The 16,604-nt window shown below is 38.4% G+C and overlaps 1 protein-coding gene across 1 annotated transcript in view; it reads left to right on the forward strand.

Annotated features, from left to right (window-relative positions):
* The first annotated feature begins 15,828 nt into the window (after positions 1 to 15,828).
* LOC120531589 (unconventional myosin-Ic-like) overlaps positions 15,829 to 16,604 on the forward strand; it is a 169,872-nt gene continuing 169,096 nt past the window's right edge. The window contains exon 1 of the mRNA XM_039757128.1: positions 15,829 to 16,111. Within this exon, the coding sequence (XP_039613062.1) occupies positions 16,031 to 16,111 (81 nt within the window). The 5' untranslated portion in view covers positions 15,829 to 16,030. The remainder of the gene's footprint in view (positions 16,112 to 16,604) is intronic.

Raw genomic sequence — 16,604 nt, forward strand, 5'->3', positions numbered from 1 at the left:
AAGTATCTAATAGTGTGGTGCACAATCCTGAGGTAGAAAAGCTGCCAGGAAGCTATATGATAAGACATTATGGTATCATTTTCATTTTAAATGACAAAAATAAAAAAGAATTAATGATATAGATATGGAAACACCTTCAAAACAAACCAGCTAACAACAAAATTACTGCTAGAACAAGCACAGAACATGCCACTGATGCCAACAATTTCAATCCAGGCTAGCTATATGCAATGTAGTCTTAGGGCAAAATACAATCTGGGTGAGGATAAACCTGCACAGGTATGTTTGAAAAAAATTCTGAGTCTTCTGTGCAAGGGACAGAAATACATATTTGTAAATGTTTGGTACAATAGATGGGAAAGGCTAGTATACATTAAAGACAAATGAAGTGCTTTGATTTACGTGACACAAATTTGGAACATCATCTGGCTGAAATTTTTACTAAATCTGGATATTCAGACTAGAAAACATGTTTTAAGCAATACATTAAAAGTATGACAAGATGTTGAGTAACAGTAAGAAGAATGGAGGTGTCCACAATGGTAAGTGCAAACCAGCGTAACAGCGATTGTTTTATCTCAGCTATTATTAACATAGGTCGATTTTTGGCTGTGAATTAGTTGCCACTGATGCTTTTGACTTAAAATATGAAATCTAGCAGTAGGTTCTTTTTATTCAAATACTTCAAAGGTTCAAATACTCTTTTAGGAAAGACCTAGTATATAAGCCAAGGTGCTGCATTGAGTCCATATAATGCAAGATAAACATCACATATAATTCAGAACAAGATGCTAGGAGTTATGAGCGGAATTGCTTGTAGCGTTAGTGATTCATGGTTTATATTAATCATTGGTAGAACACAAGATACTACTGTATGTGAGAACATTTCCATCATAATCCATTTTGTTGCTGACAACTACAAGGTGAAGGAACAGCTGTTAACCATTGCCACTGCCATCACTGGTGATGCCCACAAATTCTCCAACATTATCCTTGCTGAACTTCTGTGAATAGGACTGGACCAAGCTAAAATACTAAAGGAATATTCCACCCAAAATGTATGTATTTTTTATATATTACTTAACCTATGAGGTTTGTAATAATGGCTGAGAAAAATGTTGTATCTCATATTTTAATGGAAAATAGAAACAACAAACAGACAGAATGGGCATCAATAGAGACCAAATGTGGACCACAGTAAATGTTCATGAAGAAATTTCAAGTTACTTGTGTCACATAATCCACATATCAAATCATTCATTCATATACTCACAACTGTCAAAACCCACACATTGATTGCTAAAATATTGTTAAATAAAAATGTTGTAACGTTTTAATGGGAAACAGAAACAGCAAACCTTCTGACAGAACGGGTGTCTATAGAGACCAACAGTGGGCCACAGTAGATGTTCATGAAAAAATCTCACATTACTTGTGTCACATAACTCACACATCAAGTCATCCAGTCATATGCTCACAGCTGTCAAAAATGAATGCATTTCATGCTAAAATCTCATTCAGTGGTCAGGAATCCTGTCGTCAGCTCAAAACCTCATTGATGACTAGATATGTGGATTATATGACACAAGTAATTTGAGATTTTTTTATGGGCATTTTTGTTGTTGTTTGCCATGGTCCAGTACTTATGTTCATAGATACCCAATCCATCTGTAACTTTGTTATCATGAAAACATTAAAAACAATTTCAGCCATCACTGCAAACTACATGGGGTAAGTAACATGTAAATAAAAATACAGTCTTTTGTGGAGTATTTCTTTAAGCCAGGTTTATAAAGGTGTCCCTTTTACAGCAGGAAAGCACCATGGAGAATAGCAAATCCTCCAGAATGTTTTCAAAAGAGAAATTCCGTATGTTCACTGCTAATGCCATCAGCTTCACTTAGTTATCACTAATGCCATGTCAAAGGAGAGAGTTAATGAGGATTTTTTTTTTGGAATCTGTAATTTACTTTAAATGATCATTTAAGAGACCACAGCTGCAGAAAATTATAAGGTAAACAAACTATAACTCCTTGTGGAGCAGCACTGGTTGGGCCTTTGGCTACTGTAACAGTTGTATTAAAATATTATGATGACATCTGCTCACTACTGACAAATATTGACAATCAGCAGGAGTCTGGAGCAGAGTTGCATCTAGAGGTAACAGGTCTTAGATGGATGATTTGAGATCCAAGTACTGTGTTTAATGTGTGAACGATGGAAAAAAAAATCCTTGTATTTCTTTAGTTTCGTAAGCGATTTCCACAGTCTGGGAAAGCTCATCTGCTCAGTGGACTGATACTGCTAAAGAGTGCTTCTGAATGTCTTTTTAAATTCCACACTGACAACGAGTTTACCAGCATCAGGTATTTCAATGGGATGAACTGTTAACTCCTCAAACTTGTTCAGCACTAGATCTGAAATGTTAAAACTTTCTTGACATCTCTCTTGTGAGTTCTGTTTTAACCTTGTTGAGCAGTGGTATTTTTGAGGCTAAGGACACGGTGGTAAGACAGTTTTTATGAGGAAACAATGAACACAAGGATAATTGGAAATTCTCAAGAATACTCCAGACTTGGCTAAATAAACTCAAGGCAATCTTGAGTGTGGTCATTGCCTTCAGACATTCCCTAACATCTGTAGTATATGTAAAAATAAATTTTCTTCTTGGAAAAGTATCTCCACAAATAAAAGAATTACTGTTAAACACAAAAGAAAAGCCCAGTTGGTGTGCTTGAAAGGGCCTTAACTGAATAGGTTTAGAATGAATAAAAAAAAAAATGAAATTGTTGCCTCCAGCTCTATCTACTAAGTGATGAGTCCTAATCGTGTTATTGTGCATCTTACCTGCTATTGATATACATTCTAGTGTCAAATGCTGTATAAACTGCCATATTTGACCTACTTCTTAGAGAAATAACCTGGCATGATCTAATCAATAACATTTTAGAACAAGCATTTAAATTGAGGAAGTGGATTCTCTTCCCTTTTTTTTACTTTGTTGGCCTAGCTCTCTTTCTCATGACATGGGGTTGATTTGTTTCAAACCTAGTTTTGTAAAATTTGACTTGTTTGTATGGAAAGTTGTTTGATTTTAATAAATTCAATAACATGTTAAAAAAAATGATTTCCGCATCAAGTTATGACATTAAATTTCTCAGTCTTCCCTGCAAATGTTGTCCTGTCATGTCACTGCATTAACAACAGAGATGACACACACCTGCATCACAGTGATCTATGGCGAATGCAGCAGTGATTCACCTAACTAGCATCTGACTCTTACAAATAAGCTAACTGATGTGTATGACAAATTATGATGCTTATGGTTTAAGTACTTTATGACGTAAAATGCGCTTCCTATGTCTGACATGTTAAAATATGGTCACACAACTTTTTAAATCTTTTTTCATTGAACGCTGAGTGCCTATGGTACATTATTAGTTCCAGCTGTACTTTCTGTTCTGCTCAATCAGTGACATCATCATATATAAAGAGACAATGTGCTTTTACAGCAGGTAGGCAGGTCCCAACAGGCTGTGAATGTGTAAATCAGGGAATGGTAAGGTCAGAAATGTAAATGAAGGCTGGTAGTGTTACGTAATATTAATATATCAGGAATAGCTACCCTTCATACAACAATGCCAACAAGGTATGAAGGCTAAGCCATCACCTAAAAGCATCCAGCTGCTCTGTGTTCACAAATAAGCAGGTGATGATTATGGGGACTGATGAAGAGCAAATTGACATGACTTTTACAGTTTAATAGACTGACAGAAGACTAACAGGTGAGAGTAACAGTGAGTTGGTGTGAGCAGTATCAGAACTCACACTTGCTGCACTTTGTCATGGACAAGGTAAGACAGGCTACAACAAAGTAAGTGCCACACTCGTCTGCAAAAATGCATGTAAAAGTAGTTGCAGTGGCTTTGAGAGATATGAATGAAAAAGGGCAGAGAGACAAGGATGTGGAGGATGGGACAAGATGGAGACAAGAGAAGATAGACAGTTCTTAACAAGGAGACAGAGGAAGAGAAGAAGAATTACTTTCAACATACTGAAGAACCTGAACATCCAAGGAGCGGACAAAACATATGCTTCTGCTGTTTCATGTTGATAGTAAAATAAGGCAAAAATTGTAGGAGTCCATGGGTCAATGGAATTGTGCAACTGAAGGGCAACAATATATGCTGCTGCTGGCAGAGTAAAGGGGTGAGCTTTGTTTAGGTAGCACATTAACATGCATGCATGCTGGAGGATCTCTTTACGGGATCAATCAAGGATATGTAATAAACCTTTGGGGCAAGAGTGGGGTGCTGTCACTAACATTCTCTTCTATTTATCTCCCTGAGGCACAGAGAAACTACTCAATGAGGACACTTAACCCCATTCTTTCCAGCTCTTTCATTATAAGCAACCCGGCTGCCTTTAAGGAGGTGTCCTTTACAAGCAGAACAACCTGCCAGATGGAGTTTCTGTGAGTGACCTTTAATTCTGTGGCTGAGACCCAAATCAGTGTGTTTATATTATACCTATGGTGTTCCTTTTGTTGGACTTTTTTTGTTGATTAATAGGAGGAACTGGTTGGCGTCCCAACATTTTCTTTTTCGCAACCTGTGATTCTTGCACCCGACCGCAACACATCTGGAAACTTATACTTAATACTTAATATGAGTAGAGCAACAGTTAAATGCCACAGGATATCTGAACATTGCTGCCGATAATACATGTCTCTTCATGAAAGCAGCATACCAATCAAGGAATGGGCTTAATCAGCAGGACAATGCTCCATGCCGTAAGAAAGTCCTGGAAAAGTTCCAGGAACATGACAGTGAAGTCAGCTTAGTGCACTGCCCTTACAGTTGCCACATTACAATCCAGTTGCATATCTGTGGAATGAGTCTGAGTAAGCTATTTCAAGAAGAGCTCCATTGATAGGTAATTTGTAACATCTAGGAAATGTGCTTATCAGGTAGTTCTGAGAGCAAATTGAGGACCGACTTACAATTATGCCTAACAATGAGGTCTTTAAGTGTATATGGAATAAAATATTATGAAATGAAAACAGTAAACTTTGCAGCACTCATATTGTGGTTGTTTGAAATCAGGCTGTTAGTTTCTGAATAGTTACAGAAGTGTGGTGCATAATACACTAAAGCGTTCAGACTCCTTTTACTAGTTAAACAGTGTCTTTTACTGTGACTTCTGTACAGTATGGAAATCAGGTAAAAGTTGTATTTTAATATTTTAAGCACTTTTCATAGTAAACTTGACCTCAAAGCACTTCAGACTCAATGCCTTTTGTTTAATGGTCAACACTGAACCTGTGGCCTTGTGTTTTACAGACCACTTATCACCAAAGTGTGGACATAGATGGGTGTCACACCTATTTCTCTGTACTCTGAATCTCAATCCTGGCAGAATATCAGTGTTTCATGGTCCAGGTTTAAAAATAGCAAAACCAGTGTCAGTCCTCTCTTGACAAAAGTAAACACAGAATAAAGGCCAGTTAAGCGCAGGACACTGAGGATGAATGGAATATCACAAAAAGGACACATCAGGTCTTCTTGCCACTTATTTGAGGACTTCTTACATTGTTTAAAAATGGAAGAATTTTTTGGCAATTGTTTTGTCCCAACCTTGCTTCTTTTGAAGCATTTTTCAGGAAAACTAGGGGCCTTGATCCCTGCTCGCTAGATTTATAGGCCCTTACGTCATTACAAAATGGTAACATATAGGTTGATTGTTCCTGTGCATTTCAAGATGTATTCTATTTCTCATGCATTATGGTTAAAACATTGAAGTTTATTCCTCACAGCAGAAAAAAATCAACTCCTTCCCCATTCTATATTGACGGAGAGAATGAATTTGGGGAACAAAAAATATTGAGATACCAAAATATGTAATTTGGTTCTTTGGTATTGGCATTATGGTGAAGATCATTCTTGGATAACCTATCATGATTTGCATACTCCCCAGTTATTTAGGCAGTGCATTTTTGGCACTGGGTGAGCTGGACTGAAATTTAATGCTCTCAGTTTTATTTAAATTTCAGGCTGAAAACATAATGCCTCATCACTAACCCCAATGCCCTTCCTTGTTATTTCTATACTAATCACTTCACATGGTCATAACCCCACAGTTTGCATTATAAAGGAGAGACAAAAAAGTGGACAACCAAAACCCAACAATATCTAGTTAACTGAGACTTCCGTGTCAGTGCATCAATACATGTGTTCTAAGCTGGTGAAATCTCTTAGTTATCTCTAATTTTTATTAAAATATGTATACTTTATCAACTTTTACACTGAGGCATACTCCAAAAGATTCATAATACATTCATAAAACAATTCTACAGAAAACGTTAATTTAATGAATTGCATAAACTAATGCTGCACGTCTCAGGTTTTTTTGTGCATATTCCACATTGGATTGGCTCCATCCTATTTGGATATTGCCAAAGCTCTGCAAGAACTGCTTTTTTTAAGGAGCAACCCATGAAAATCGTGATAATCCTGCTTATCACTTCTCTTCCAATTAAAATACTAAATGCAATAAGCCATAGGACAATAACTTTTCAAAATATATACCTTGTAATTAACTTTTTACTCTTTTAACTTTGACTTTCTAACCTGGGCCATGCTAAGCATCTCAGGTAGTTGTACGTATGTTGCACTCTACCTTTACGGATTATTTATTTCATATTTATGCGAGTGTGTATCTTTTTGTTGGTATCCCTGTCACATTTATGAAGAGACACACAAGCAAACAATTTCTTGCACTATGTATACTTGACAATAAACTTGAATCTTTAGAAGTGAGCAAATAAGAATGCAAAAACAATACAAAGCAAAGCCAACAACAAACATTTATCTGCATTGTTCAGGGTCACCAAGGGCAGAGTCTAACTTTTTAAAGAATTTCTCTTCCCTATATATTTGTTTAATTAAAACAGAAGTAATATTTCATGGAAACTAGTTATGCACCGGAAAAGATTACAAACAAAAATCACAGGACACCCAATGGTGTTCCATCAATTCAAAGAGGTAATTGAGAAGATGGCTTAAAAGGCCTAAAAACTAAAAATAAAATAGTATAGATATTCTAAGCCACAGTATCCCCTATGAGTGTTTAGCTCTGGCTGACTTCATAGTGCAAGCATCCACCATCTTAAGCTTTTAAGTATTCGGAAGCAGGTTATTAAGTTCTCCCATCAAGATTTTTTTTTTTTTTTACTGTCCAAAATGTGAGTAATCGTTTATTGTTTTTCCTCTTTGCCACTTGACTGCCTGATTCCCATTATCCCCTTATTTCAATCTCCCTCAAATCTCTGAAAACAATGACTTTCTTGTTAGGCAGCAGGCCAAGATGAACACAGCACTCAAGGTGTGGCCTGAGCCAAGCCCTGGCTTTCATTTCCTCCTAGTGAATTCAGGTTTTTTTTTCCTGTGCCAGTCTTTGGCATATATCTCAGAGTTTTAAAATGTTTGGGGGTTTTCCAAATATCAGGGCAGGTCTTGCCCAATCTGAACATTTAACATAGAGACTTAAATGAGCTTTGAGCTTTATGTGCTGATCCTGCCAAGGGCACGGCCTCCCTGTTGAACATTTCACATCTACTCTAAAATGAGCTTTGTCCTTTTTATGGTATATGCCATTAGTATGAGGTTTTAAAGAGATAGGAAACAAATAAAATGGCTTTGGGTTTTATATGAAGCGTTGTGTAGTCATTTTTATTGTATGCTTTGTAAATGGCACTGTGTAAAATAAAGTTAGATTGACCTTTGTAATGTGAACAATTACTGCCACAGCTTCAAGGATGTGGGTGTGATTACCAACCTGATCATCAGCTATGTGCAGTTTAGTATACTGTATCTGGACAGGCTGTCTTGACATTTAGCTTCTTCTTACATGTTACATTATCTAGTGATTTTTAAATTGGCCAAACATGAGTGAATGTGGCCTTCAATTTACTGCTGTCTGGTCCAGCGTTTGCTACAATTTCCAGTTCCCTGAAACTAATAAATGCTACCACAAAATGGATATGTTGATGATTTTACAGATTCTGCTTCATTGAGATAAAACGATACCCATGGACAACACATATTAGTGATTCTAAAATCCTTGACTTTTCCTGACCTGAGTAACACAGCAGAGCTGTGCTTTAAAACTCTATAATCGAAGGAAACATATTTCATCTAATATTAATGAAAAGGCTTATGACTGTTTTTTTTTAAATGTGTAGAACATGTGCCTTTATTTTATAACATTTTCAAAGATGCAGAATGCTCCATAAATGACATCTTTGCACCAAACACAATGCGTAAAGCACTCATTCCTTCATATTCCGTTTTTCTGTAAACCTCCCTGTTTGTGAACATAGTCTATAATATCAATGGAAATATATCCACGTCATACACTGAATCAGACAGGATGTAGGCCCATTCCATTCATTAACATATTTCTCATTTAACTGTTTGTTTTGGTCTCCAGGCTACAAAAAGGAGATAGCAGAGAAGAATGAAAAAGGCTGATTCCCCGGGACGAGTTTTGAAAAAAGATGAAAAGAACTGAGCCTTTTCAGTATGAGAAAAAGGAGATTAAGAGGGGACATGATAAATGTTTAAAATTATCAAGGAAATTAGTACAATGGATTGCAATGAGTTAAACAAGAACTTGGCGACACAGTTGGAAACTTGCTAAAGGTAAATTTTGCACAAACATTAGGAAGTTTTTCTTTACACAGAGAACCATAGACACTTGGAATAAGCAACCAAGTAGTGTGGAAGACAGTAAGACTTTAGGGACATTCAAAACTCAACATGATGTTATTTTGGAAGAATTAAGTGGACACAATAGATAGATAGATAGATAGATAGATAGATAGATAGATAGATAGATAGATAGATAGATAGATAGATAGATGCTTTATTAATCCCCAAGGGGAAATTCACATACTCCAGCAGCAGCATACTGATAAAAACAATATTAATTAAAGAGCAATAAAAAAGCAGTGCAAGTTAAAAAATGCAAGGTGGAGAGTGCGAGGCAGGTATAACAGTCTATAATCTTGTATAATATTAACATTTACCCCCCGAGTGGAATTGAAGAGTTGAATAGTGTGGGGGAGGAACGATCTCCTCAGTCTGTCAGTGGAGCAGGACAGTGACAGCAGTCTCTCGCTGAAGCTGCTCCTCTGTCTGGAGATGATACTGTTCAGTGGATGCAGTGGATTGTCCATGATTGACAGGAGCCTGCTTAGCGCCCGCCGCTCTGCCACAGATGTCAAACTGTCCAGCTCCGTGCCTACAATAGAGCTGCCTTCCTCACCAGTTTGTCCAGGTGTGAGGCATCCCTCTTCTTTAGGCTAACTCCTCAGGGGACCACCGCTTAGAAGAGGTCGAGGCCATGGCGGACCTGTGTCCTCAGGGTTGAAGCAGCAGCCGCTTCATGGTCTTCATCACATATGACGTCAGGGCGACAGGCCTGAAGTCATTCAGCTCACCAGGACGTGATACCTTTGGGACTGGGGTGATGTAAAATGTTTTCCAAAGCCTCGGAACTCTCCCCTGTTCCAGGCTCAGGTTGAAGATGCACTGTAGAGGACTCCCCAGCTCCAAAGCACAGGCTTTCAACAGTTGTGGTGATACTCCATCTGGACCTACTGCTTTGCTGGCATGAAGTCTCCTCAGCTCTCTGCTTACCTGGGCTGCTGTAATTGTGGGTGGGGGGAAACTCTCTCCTATGCTGGTATCAGCAGAAGGATGGGTGGAGGATGCAGTATTCTGAGGTGAGAGTGGGTTAGGGTGGTCAAACCTGTTAAAGAAGTTATTCATCAGGTTTGCTCTCTCCACGTCTCTCTCGATGGTGGCACCCCGCTTCGAGCTGCAGCCAGTGATGATCTTCATCCCATCTCACACTTCCTTCATGCTGTTATTTTGCAACTTCTGCTCCTGCTTTCTCCTGTACTGCTCCTTCACCGCCCTGAGCTGGACTCGGAGTTCCTTCTGCATGCGCTTGAGCTCATGCTGATCACCACCTTTAAAAGCCCTTTTCTTCTGGTTCAAAAGGCCCTTGATGTCACTTGTAATCCATGGCTTGTTGTTAGCATAGCAGCGTACTGTTTTTACTGGAACTACAATGTCCATACAGAAGTTGATGTAGTCAATAGTGCTGTCAACAGCCTCTTCAATGTTCTCTCTATGTGACCTCTGCAGGATATCCCAGTCCGTAGTTCCAAAGCAGTCTCTCAGAGCCTGCTCTGCCTCAGGGGACCATTTCCTGAATAAACGTGTGGTTGTAGGTAGCTCCCTCACTCTTGGTTTTTAGTGTGACTGAAGCAGAACCAGGTTATGCTCTGCTTTCCCAAGCGCCGGCAGCGTTTGCATAAAGTAGGTCAATAGTCCTATTAGTGAGAATTGGCGAGCTTTGTTGGTCTGAATGGCCTGTTCCCGTCTAGATTGTTCTAATAAGTGGCTCTCTAGAAATCAGACTTAATAGTCATAAATAAAGCAGTAATATCACATTACCTGTTGCAGCTCTCAGGGTCCATGGTGAACAAAATGTTTAGAATAGGTGTGCCGTGCCATTTTGTCTTATAAATGCTGGCATTCTCATGATCTTAAACCTTTGAATCAAATCCCAGTGCTATTTGTGAGGAAGCTGACTAATAGTAGCAATAACATTGTTGTTGACTTTATTTCTGAAGGTTGACCTGATTTCCTGCTGGCTGACTGTCCCACAGACTACCTTGTGCTATTTCATTTTACATTGCCAACTCAGCCTCTTGTTGGTAATGCCAGGCTTAATGCACTGTACATTCATGAAAAGCTACAGGATTTCTGGCAGCATTGTTCGTTGGCATGTCAGTTTACCATATTCATACTGGCTATGTGTACTGCTCCCTTTCATCTCTTCTTAGTTTCCAGTTTTAATTCGATAATTTACCTAGGCTTGTAAAAGCAGCATGAAACAAGAGTGCTTTTGTTCACTTTATTTACAGTTATGCAGTTTTACAAGTATTATAGGAATCTTTATTATTTCGAAAGAATTGTTACAGTATATTGCATCTACCCATGTATTTAATTTCCAGCATAGGGTAAAAGAAAAAGAAATAGCAACAAGTTCAAAGCAAAAAATAATTTAGAAAACGACACCACTCTATTGCAGAATACACTCACAGTTAAACCAACAGCGGGCCAGCTTTAAGTTAACTTTTAGCTTGTGAGAAGAGAGCAGCAAGTTCACACAGACACAGAAGGACATGTAGGCCCCATATAGAAAGAACTGAACAGGTAGCTGAGTGCTGTGAGGCAGCAGCATTAGGTACAGTCAGCATGCAGCTCTCATTACTAAACCGAATGATGCAATTTAAATCTTTATATACATTAGAGATGATTGTAAAGGAGTAAAGGAGTGTATGACGTTGAACTTAATATTAAATCACACATCACACTGGTGCGCATCTTGCTTAGCAATAGTCTGACAGCCCTGCATTCCAAACATAGAACAATGGGGGCATCAATACTAAAAACAAAATGGAACCTCAGGAAGATGTATTTCAAAATCAGTGCTTTTGAAAATATCCTAAGTCAAAAGATAGAGAAGACCATTAAATCCCTTGACCTCTAAGACCCCAAAACACCACCTCCATTATTTTTAGAGGCTAAGAGAAAGGCTGTGAAAATAAATGAATAAACATATTACACAAATTTCAGATAAACATGACACAAATTTGCAATATTAAGTTTCACTATATTTCACAATATTTTGTGAGATACCATTACACAGTGGTTAGTGCCACTGCCTAACCACTACCACTGATCCAGTATGGTGTTGTACTGTATTAACCATTATGGATGTCATGAGAAGTCCAGCAAAATGGCACCTTTCATTGGCTAAGAAAACTAAAAAGATTACAATATGCAAGCTTTTGAGGCAACTCAGACCCCTTCTTCAGGCAAGATGTAATTACAGCTTTCATCTTGTAATCTTTTTAGTTAGCCAATAAAAGATGTAATTTTGCCTGACCACATAGTATCCTGGGATGAAATTCTGCACTCAGTTGTGGTCTGTGTAACATTTTCATGTTTTCCCTGAGTCAGAGTAGTTTCTCTGGGTCGGATCATTTCTGACATCCCAAACTTAGTAATTTGTGGTTCTAAATAAGCCTGTATGTGTAAACATGTGAGTGGGGCTTACAATGAATTGGTATCTCATTTATGGTTGCTTCCCACCTTTAGTTAACAATGAAAAGACTGTGGTAGCCATGCAATCCTAAATTGGATTAAGTAGGTTTGAGAATTTCACGTTATGTTATGTGGATTCACTTACTAGAATTGAATTTGAAATCACCCATTCCCTGAACATGTTGTTTCTATAAGCAGATTGCAAGACAGGAAAAAAACCTCGGGTGAGAGGACAGATCAATGCATGCACACACTCATTTTTACCGTGCTGGTTTAAAATCTCAAGTTAGCCTAATCTGTTTGTGCTGGAAATGTGGAAGGAAACTACCTACAGGGAAGCCATGCAGACTCATTCCAGACAGAAACTAGGCTGGGATTTAAAATCGCAGGAGCACAGAATGGAACAGTGTTATGCAAAAAGTGCTGCCAATTTCTTAAAGATGCATAATTTCTTGCTTTTATTAGAGGATCAGTTCAAGCTGGACGGTTGGGAGACAAAGTCAGAGAGGCGAGATTATGTTGGTTTGGACATGTGCAGAGGAGAGATGCTGAGTATATTGAGAGAAGGATGCTAAGGATAGAGCTGCCAGGCAAGAGAAAAAGAGGAAGGCCTAAGAGAAGGTTTATGGATGTAGTGAGAGAGGACATGCATGGGTGTAACAGAGCAAGATGCAGAGGACAGAAAGATCTGGAAGAAGATGATCCACTGTGGCGACCCTAACGGGAGCAGCCAAAAGAAGAATAAGATGGAAACATGTTGGTGTGGTAATAAGAAGATATTGCCTCACAGCTCCAGGAGACTTGTGTGAAGTTTGTATATCTGGCCCCATGTTCAAGTAGGTGTTTATCTTGACTGGATGCTCATATTTCTCTTCACCCTCTTTAAGAATATGCATGGTCAGATAACTGGTCTTGTTGTAATTGCAATTGTGGTCTTAATTGTAAGTGAGATTGAATGTGCTCATAAGTGTCCACCGAGATGGATTGGTGCCCCATCCTCCTTAGTGCAGTGAATTTCCACCTTTTTGACAAGTGATCCATTTTTAAATTTACTGCCTTTTTGTGTACTGGAGTTGGGTTTTGAGCAACTTGTTTTATCAACATTTGATTGACGGTTAGTGGGGTGGGTAAGGGCTCCCTCTTAGAAACTGAGCAGCTTGAATCACATTGCAGCATATTGCTTCTGGATTTTATACAGAAAGAGCTCTGTGGACCTGTGCCATTTTATACACTGCTTTTTACGGATCATTTGTGGAAAACAACAGCTTTAATATAATGGCTATGCCTGCCATTTCGTGGACTGGCAAACATTTTTTTACAGACTAATGCCAGTCCAAGAACTAGTGCTTCTGAACCTAAAGCTAAGATTCAAACAACAGTTCGGATCCTGAAATAAAGTTTTCAAGATTAGAGTTCATTTGCTTTGTAGGTTGCTTGTTAAAATTTTCATAAATGCTCCTTTCTGTAGTATATTGAGAATAGCCTGAGTAATCAACATGTATGACTGTATTTCTTTATCTAGAGACAGATTCTTCAGCATTCACTATATACAAACATTTTTCTGGGTATTTCTCATTGTAATCGTATGTTTCTATACTTTACATTCTCAATTTTTATTTTACTAGCACTCTCGGAAATCAAAGTCAATAAGAATACTGTATTGTATATATAAGGTAGCATGATGGTTAGTGCTGCTGCAGCGCACACATATCCAGGACACTGGGGTTTGCATCACTGTCTGGTCACATTACAGCATCAGATGACATTTTAATGAATTATTGAAACTGATCTTAAATACAAATTCCATTTTTTTAGGAAGTGTCGGAACATTTTATTTTTAGCTGGGCACTCCCTATAATTGTATGTTCTCTCTGTATCTTTGGGCCTTTTTCCTGGTTCTTTGGTTATACCCCAGCCCCAAAAGACTTCCAGGCTTAATTTAAAGGTGTCTCAAAGTCATGTACTGGCACCATATCTAGAGCTGGTTCCTGTTTTGTAACCAATGCTTGCGGAATTTAGAATTGAGGATTCATTAAATAAAGGAAAGGTTACATATAGCAATTTGAAGTTCAACCTATACTGGAATTTTTAAATATGGTTTGAACACTAATGCATTTCTAAGTGCACATGTCGTTCAGTGAATCAGTCTGAATTCCTCAGTGTAGAGCCCCTTGCAGGCAATTTAAATGATCATAGGAAGATGATACACCTGACCCAGTATTATAATGCACCATACACTTTGTAAAGATTCAGTCTTTTGAATTTCATATTTAGTATATGTTTTAATACAAAATGCATGCTTCTATAGGAAAATCTAAATCAAAAAGCCTACATGAAAAAAGAGTGCCTCTCTGCTAGCACCAATGCCCAGCATTATGCTGGTAATTACCTTTACCCTTGTCAACTTCTTGCCAGTCAGACCTCCCCATCCAGATTAGTGATCTGATTTTATTTTAGCCAATTGAACACATTGCCTGAAATTGGGCCCAGGATTTGACACTGGCTGGAGGTTCTTCTATCAGGTTCTCTCCATATTTGTGTGGGTTTCTTATCACATAGTGGGCACAGTGGTGGCTCTGAGGCTAAGGATCTGCTCTGGTAATCAGAAAGTTGCTGGTTCGAATCCTGTAAAATGCCAGAAGTTCCTCTAGTCCATTAGGCCTTGAGCAAGACCTTTAACGTGCAATTGCTTCATGCTGAATATAATGTTAATCTGCATCTAGCCCTGCAAGCAAGTCCTCCAACCTACAGGGAAAACTTGGAGGTTGGTGGCAGGATTGCAGACACTCCAGCCATCGTAAAAAAAAAAGAAAACCTCACACTGTTCCAGTGTGGTGTTGAGGTGTCAACCACTGCATATGGGTCCAAATCCAGATGATTCATCATGAGGTGGGTATGGCAACGTGCTATCAGCCCATGCTCCCCAACCTCTCCCTCTCTCTTCTCACATACTGCAGAGTTTATTGGTAACTCTATATGTGAGTTAGTTTAGTTGGCAAACTGACATCCTTTTCAAGGTTGGATTCTGCCTTAGTTTAGTCCCACCATGTTTGAGGAAATGGAGAGAGCAGGTTTAGAAGGATGAATGAGTTGATTCTGACTAACAGAACCTGAATCATGTCAAAGAAATGTCTGCTAAGAATGCCCAGGAAAACATGCAGTTAAAGATTACAAAGGTGGCCACTTCCCTACACCCCAAAGGAAAGCTGCCTCCAAGAATTTGTTTCTTTAACAATAACAAAAAGAATTCCTTCTTGTAGTGCACAATGCTGGATGATGCCAGAATGGCACATAAAAGACTGCAGTCAGTTTTCCGTAAACCTCCAGTGCCAACAAACACAGCAATGGAGAACATTAGCCAGCTCTAAACTGAAAAACACTAAACATTACTTACTCTCAAGTTTTCACACTGGCCAGATATATTTTCTTTTTTGTTTATTATTATTATTGTCTTTTTGGAAAAAGAAGCGGGAAGCAAGGATATGTCTTGTTTAACAAGGGAAGTCCTCTGCTTTTTTATTTATATTTGAAGAGCAAAGCAGGATGCGGCATGTTTAGGAAAGGTCTTCAAGGAAACTCTGCAATGAACCCAGGAGCATTGAGCTATTGAATGGGAACATTAATTACAGGAGGTCTGGAACAAGCATCGGCACTCGACATATACATTACATCAAGCTCCTGGGCACACGCACTTCACATTCAGTATTGCTCCAGGTAACATCTTTAGACCAGGAAGAACAACTAAACACACTCCTAGGATTTTTATGGTGCTCTTCCATTTAAGAGGCCTTGTGCTCTTCCAGACTTTTGTCCCATCCTTGTTTTGAGTCCTCATCTCTTTTAAGATGGAGCTGAAAATTCATCTCATTCCCACGGGGGAGATTATCCTTTCTCCTGGTAAAAACGGCGAATGTTGCTGCAACAAGGTATGTGGATTTTCTTTAGTCAGGGTCTTATTCTTTTTAAGGAATTCATCTACTCCATTTTTGGTGTTTTCAAATTTAAGGTTACAACACCAGATGTTGTGGACCGTGGTGAAATGTAATGATTTCATTGATTTTAATTTTCATTAACATGTGAACTTTACCCAGTAATTGATTAATAATTATGAGAATACTGTGTGTAATTAAAAATGGATACGTGGATAACGAGCATTAGTAATCCTTCAAGACATAAGAGAATAAGGGGGACAGCTATCGATTGTATGGTCCCATTGTGTTTTGAAATGACTCTTGAAATGATGCTGTTCGGAACATTATAATGCACTGTTTTGAAAAGGCAGACCATTACAAACAGTATTTATCTATTTTATTAGTGATATTTTCCAGTTCTGGGAAATGGATATATTAAACTATAGCTGTGTAAAAAGTGCAGCCATCTGAGCTATTCATCCATTTCTAAACTTATAGAATTCAATTC

The sequence above is a fragment of the Polypterus senegalus genome, chromosome 6, assembly GCF_016835505.1.
Source record: "Polypterus senegalus isolate Bchr_013 chromosome 6, ASM1683550v1, whole genome shotgun sequence".
Taxonomy (NCBI): Eukaryota; Metazoa; Chordata; class Cladistia; order Polypteriformes; family Polypteridae; genus Polypterus; species Polypterus senegalus.